General features: G+C 39.0%; 1 protein-coding gene across 1 annotated transcript in view; it reads left to right on the forward strand.

The window, feature by feature from the left end:
* LOC103465887 (acidic amino acid decarboxylase GADL1-like) overlaps positions 1-6,322 on the forward strand; it is an 11,306-nt gene that overhangs the window by 1,460 nt on the left and 3,524 nt on the right. Inside the window, exons 2-8 of the mRNA XM_008411088.2 lie at positions 255-403; positions 501-627; positions 3,207-3,297; positions 3,401-3,510; positions 3,624-3,739; positions 5,185-5,264; positions 6,210-6,264. Of these exons, the coding sequence (XP_008409310.2) occupies positions 255-403; positions 501-627; positions 3,207-3,297; positions 3,401-3,510; positions 3,624-3,739; positions 5,185-5,264; positions 6,210-6,264 (728 nt within the window). The remainder of the gene's footprint in view (positions 1-254; positions 404-500; positions 628-3,206; positions 3,298-3,400; positions 3,511-3,623; positions 3,740-5,184; positions 5,265-6,209; positions 6,265-6,322) is intronic.

The raw sequence follows: 6,322 nt of genomic DNA on the forward strand, positions 1-6,322 counted from the left end.
GCAGCCACCTGTGTGTGTGTGTGTGTGTGTGTGTGTGTGTGTGTGTGTGTGTGGGTGTGTGTGTGTGTGTGTGCGTGCGTGTGTGGGTGGGTTGGTGTGCGTGTGTGTGCATGTGGGGGTGTGCGCGTGTGCGTGTGTGTGTGTGTTGTGTGTGGGGGGGGTGTGCGTGTGTGTGTGTGTGTGGTTGGTAGTGTGCTTGTTTATATAAGGTTTTCCATAAATTCATATGAATTTGTATGTTATTAACTTTAAAGGTCAGACCACCGTGGGAGAGCTGATGAACCCAGAAAAAGGCTCTCCAGGTGCTGTTGAGGACATGGAGGCTGCAGAGAGCTTCATCCAACAAGCCATGGAAATAATCCTCCAAGAGGCCGTGAAGAAAGCAACCAATGTCAAAGAGAAGGTAAAACTATGTTCTTCCTTCCTGCTCCTTAGCATTTATTGCAGTGCTACAAAGTATACAGGATGTGTGACAGTAAAAGTTGGCCTCTGTTAAATAGGTGTGTGAGTGGCGCTCCCCTGAGCAGCTGAAGGAGCTGCTGGATCTCGAGCTCAAAGACACGGGAGAGTCTGAGTCCAAGATCCTGCAGTGCTGCAGGGACGCCATCAGATACAGTGTGAAGACTGGTAACTGAGTGAAATGTACTTATTTTGTATGCTTAATAACATAAACATGAAGATGCAGGTGAACTGAACTGAATATTCTTCATTGATCAATGAAGAATATTCAGTTATGTTAAGATATGTTAACTTCAAGTACTTTGAAGTTAACATATCTTAATGTTAACTTCAAAGTACTTTAACATTAAGATAGAATAATAAAATGTATCAAATAAAATGTATAAATTTAATTTGACTGATCTTTCTGCCATAAGCTGGGCGATAGCTGAGCACTGAGCTCAGGGAAGCGAGGCCCACAGTACCTTAGATGTTGTTTTGACAAAAAACACAGAGCAGGAGGTCAATCTGAGAGTCAAAAGGTTTCCTGAAGTCACAAGGTGCTGCTGTAGGTTGGTGTTTCAGACAGGGAGACGTGTCAACCAGTCGATAAGCTCCATCATCTTATACATAGATCAGTGTTTCTCAACCTTTTTTGTGCCAGCGCCCCTCTAGCCTTTATCCAGGTCCCTCACCGCCCCCCACCAAAGAATTTGTAGGCTACTTTGCATTGACTATTATTTTATTATTAATATTACTATCGCTATTGTAGATGTTTTGATTTTTATGCTTGTTTCTGTATTTATCATCAAAAATAATTTCCCAGAGAACAAAAAAGCCATGTGAATAGAAATTATTTTCACAAGTGTCTACGAAAAATGCAATGAACATTCAGCTTAAACAGCAGCCAGTCAGAGTGGAAAAAATATTCTTGTTCTGTGCCATGTTAAATATTACACAAAATGACCAGATAAAAGATGTACAACATGCCAGTTTAAACTTTGAACTATTTGCAAAACGACTGAGCTCTGCAACATTAAAACATGGATAGAACTGTAACTACATTAATCATAGCTCTTCTCTGCAGTGTTTGTCAGTTTCTGGTGGTGCAGCTCTGTGCTGCCTTCAGGAGAATGGGACATCRGARTAYCATCCATAAAATTTCACCCACATGGCATTTAGTGTGCAAACCAGAGCTTTCAGTGGAAAAATAAAAGTTCCAGGTCCTTTTAATGCCATGCAAATATGAGACAGAAACATGGATTATATCTTTACATAAACCTGTCTATTGATTTATAGATTAATAGTTTTACTGGATAGAAATTACCAAGAACAAATCTGGTTCTTAATCAAATCCTAATGAGTCAAATTGAAACTGTCATGGAGTCATCAGCCTCATGACATTAACACTGACATGAAAAATAATATTGAAGAAATAAATATATCAAATCTAATTAAAAACATAAATAAGTGATCAGYTCTTTACTGTTATGGTCTGTAAGATATATTTATTCTCAGTATTAGATGTGGTCTCAACAAACCCATAACATTTCAACAATATTATTTTACCTTTTATCTGGAAATAGTGTCTGTTTATTCTTGCCATACATCCATCCATCCATCCATCCATTTTCTTGACACCCTTGTCTCTCAGTGGGGTCAGGAGGGTTGCTGGTGCCCATCTCCAGCTAACGTTCCAGGCGAGAGGCGGGGTACACCCTGGTCCAGACACCCAATCTGTCGCAGGGCAACACAGAGACACACAGGACAAACAACCATGCACACACACACTCACACCTGGGGGCAATTTAGACAGACCAATTAACCTTCTTGCCATACAGTCCTCTGTATTAATTATTGCTCGAAATGTCTTGCCATACCAGTTTATTCCTTTGTGTTACTTTAGTTTCTTAGTTTATTCTTGCATTTTGTTCTTCATTCATTTCCATTTAGTTTCCTGTGATTAGTATTATCCTCTCTTGGTTTATTGCTATGTCCACTTTAGTTTCTTTCCTGTTGCTACATTTATTTTATTGTTTATTGACCATCAGTAATCTTCACTCATCACCTGCTAATCGTCATGTGTTTCACATCATGTGTTGATTTTTCACTGTTCAGAGTCGGATTCTGTTTTTATGCCATAATTCACATCTAGTTCATCGCTCCGTTTTATGACCCGCTTCTCCTATTTCAGAGTTTTGCGCAATGTGCGTGTCGTTTTTTTTTTTTTTTAGTCCCTAAGGTGCAGGGCGGTCGGGAAGCGTATCGATGGGGAAAAGGCAGACTGAAATAAACATTTTAAAACAACGGAAACAATTTCGGTATTCTGATTATTGAAATTTAAAAGTGCTATGGTACCGTTCACACCCGTTTCATACCGGACCACTTACAGCACCGGTGTTAACGCTATAAAATGAACGCTCTCTATTGTGGTATCACCCATGGAGGGATTTCTTTATTTAAATTGGTTCATTTTTCAGAGGGATAGCAGGAGAACAGAGTTGCGCCAAAAGCTACAAACACTGACTAAAAGAAGAGCTGCCATTGATACAGTTGCAGCCAAGCATGATTTAATGTTACACAATACAGTTTTACCAAGTTGCTCAAAGTCTAAACTGGTATTGTTGTGCATTTAAGGTGTAAAGTTTACCTTCGACCAAACGCCCCCCAAAGGAATCTCAGCGCCCCCCTTTTGTATGAATTTCCGCCAGCGCGTCCTGCCGTCGTCTGAGAACCGCTATTATAGATGCTCATTTTCACCTCTACAGGTCATCCTCGTTTCTTCAACCAGTTGTTTGCAGGGTTGGAGCCTCATTCCATGGTGGCTAGCTTCATCATTGAGGCAATAAAAACCAGCCAGTGAGTGATACAGCATCATGTTATAGGCCTCATGAAAAAAAATGCACCATTGGTTTTACATAGTATTATAGCCAGTCTGCATTATTCCATGAAATTCCATCAGGTACACATATGAGATGGCACCGGTCTTCACTCTGATTGAGGATGCTTTACTGAAGACCATGATGAAGCTGATTGGATGGGAGGAGGGAGGCGACGGACTCTTTAATCCTGGTTCGCATAGCAGCATTATTTCTGTCATATGTTGAGTCATAATGGCCTTTATCGGAATCTTTATTCCTGTTTCTGACAAACGCTGCTCTTTCTGGGTTTACTTTCTCCTCCAGGAGGCTCCATGTCCAACATGTATGCTGTGAATTTAGCTCGGTATCGTTACTGTCCAGATTTCAAAGAGATCGGGATGTATGCTTCTCCACGACTGGTCATGTTGACGTCTCAGGAGGTATGATTCTACAGAAACCTGTCAGAAAACTTAGACTTTAGATTAGTTTTGTTTTGCAAGCATTCCAATGCTGTTGACCAAGCAGGAAGGAAAGCCATCATGAAGAACCTTTGTCAATATTACCTCTCCATGAGGCTTCATTGGCAAATGCAGTTGAACCTAGATATATACATTGGAAAAGTAGACATGACGTTTTTCTAACTGTTTGACATTGAATCAGACTAAAATTTTCCAGTCTAAAGTCAGGTAGGATCATAAAAACTGCTTTTGTTTGCTATTTGCCATAATAAGCACATTAGGGTAGCTATTGCCTTCCTATGCGATTCTGATTGATTCTCATCTACCCCCACTGCTCTGTCTGGGATTTCTCCCACAGAGCACAGGTCTTCCAGTAGAATTTAATTTGATCATCAAACAGAAAGCAGCATTGTGAACAATGAGATCAATTTTCTGCTCTGTTTTAGAATTGTTCTCTATCTATGATTGTAGCTTAGCAATGACAGGAAGGAAGTGAAGGAAGCTGTTCAGTTCGTGTTTTCAACACTTCCACATATTGAGCAGTTAAAGTCAGATCAAGAGGAACTTTTAAGGAGAATATTATTGCTGGGAAAGATGTTGTTCGACTTGACACTTCTGTCTTTGCAGTGGGGGATGGCTGCTTACATAGCACTCCGTTTCTAGTAGACTTGACACATGACATACCTCCAGGCCAAATGTTAGCGATTGGGTAAAATTTAGTGCACACCTCCAGGAAGCAATTGTTTCTCAAGAGCTGAGGATCCAAACCTTCTGGGCGAAGCAAAGCGTAGAACAAGGGGCTGGTTTTTAGCAGGTTACCACCACAGCGAAAGCAAAAAGCTTTGTGAGGATGCTAATTAAAGCTGGTAAAAGAGGGTCATTATTTATAGTAGAACAAGTCCTGTACTGGCAATCGCTGACTCAGCATAAAAGAAGCAATTACTTCAAAACCAGCACAAAAAGTTATCGTATTTGCTTTCTTGTGTTGGTGAAAAAAATCTCATTGAAATTTTTTTCACCAACTTCAATAATTATTAAGACTTCAATAAAGTTCTTGAAGTGTTTGGCCGTATTGACCAACTTTTGGTTGAAAGAAAAGGGGAAACTACATTGTCCCAACCTCAAAGTAACACACATCATTTTATGTGTGTTATTTAATGAAATGTGTTTTTACAAAATATGTATTTCAGTTCCACAATCTTGGCTTAAAAAAAGTGAAGAAAGCTGGTGAAAATACATTTTCACAGCATCATATGTTAACAGTGGAGAGAAAGACGTAACTCTTGATCCCACTGGTGAAATATATTAGGGTTATTTAGTTGCCCTTCAGTCAGATAAACAGTTTCTTGTTATTTTAAATAAAATACAAGTATAGAAAAGTAAGCGTTGCAAATATTTTGATTCCTAAGCAATGTTATCATTTTCAGGGTCATTACTCCATCGCTAAGGCAGCAGCTTTACTGGGTTTTGGCACTAAGAACGTTTATGTGGTTCCCTCTGATAACAGGTAAGCTGTTCCTGACACTTTCTGACCCTCTTTCAAGCATTATTTCTGAAAAAGCAAAGACAAAAGTAATTTGTAAGGGGTAAACACTTTTACTTGGCACCGTAAAATTAAACACAAGGTAATTATAGATGTAATTCAAAAATGAATGAGCCAATTGAACAAAATAGTTTTCTTAAACTAAGAAATAGGAACATTATTGTATAAAATGTACTTTTTGAGCTTTACACCATGTTATAATTTTATTGCCTCTCAACAACATACTTTGCTTTGATTCTTTTATGCATGTTTAAGAAATTCTTGAATCTCCCATGGCAACCATTCAGGTGTGCAAAACACCTATCGGGCCTGAGCTAGCCAGCTGCAATTAGCAAACAGCTGGTGGAAATGCTTATCTGTTACTTCACATTGTGACGCTGTAAAAACGTTGTTAAAGGGTTAATAGAGGAGCCATGTTGTGATGACTTCCTGAAGGCGGAGTTTCATAAAGAACAGGAATTTTTGAAGAGATACAGGCCAATTTCAAGACGTTAAATTATGAAGTCAAATTTCTTTTAAGTCATATTTGACATATGCAGTATTTTTGTCACAACCGAAGGTAACATAGCTACTTTCTTGTGCTGCAGAATGATACTATATGGCTGGAAAGCACATAATACTGCCCCCATAGATAAGATTATCTGCTCCATAGGTTGATTACTGTAAAACAGGGTAGCTTGTTCCTAGTAAAAAGGTGTTGGTTGGTGCTCCACTTTTAGACAAACTATGGCATTTTTGTTACTATAACTAAAACAAGAACAATCCAAGCAAAGATTTAACACTACTAGACTACTAGAGGTGTCACTACTAGACTACTACAGAGAACCTTGAAAAAAAAATTCTCATTGAAATTAACATTGTTTTAAAATGGCTTGTTTGATCTTAAACCATATATTCCCTCCTTTTCAGGGGAAAAATTATTCCATCTGCTCTGGAAGAAAAAATACAGCTGGCAAAAAGTGAGGTGAGCCACCCAGCTTATTTGTGTGTATGCGCGTGTGTGTGTGTGTGTGTGTGTGTGT

Source organism: Poecilia reticulata, linkage group LG6 (genome assembly GCF_000633615.1).
Source record: "Poecilia reticulata strain Guanapo linkage group LG6, Guppy_female_1.0+MT, whole genome shotgun sequence".
Lineage (NCBI taxonomy): Eukaryota > Metazoa > Chordata > Actinopteri > Cyprinodontiformes > Poeciliidae > Poecilia > Poecilia reticulata.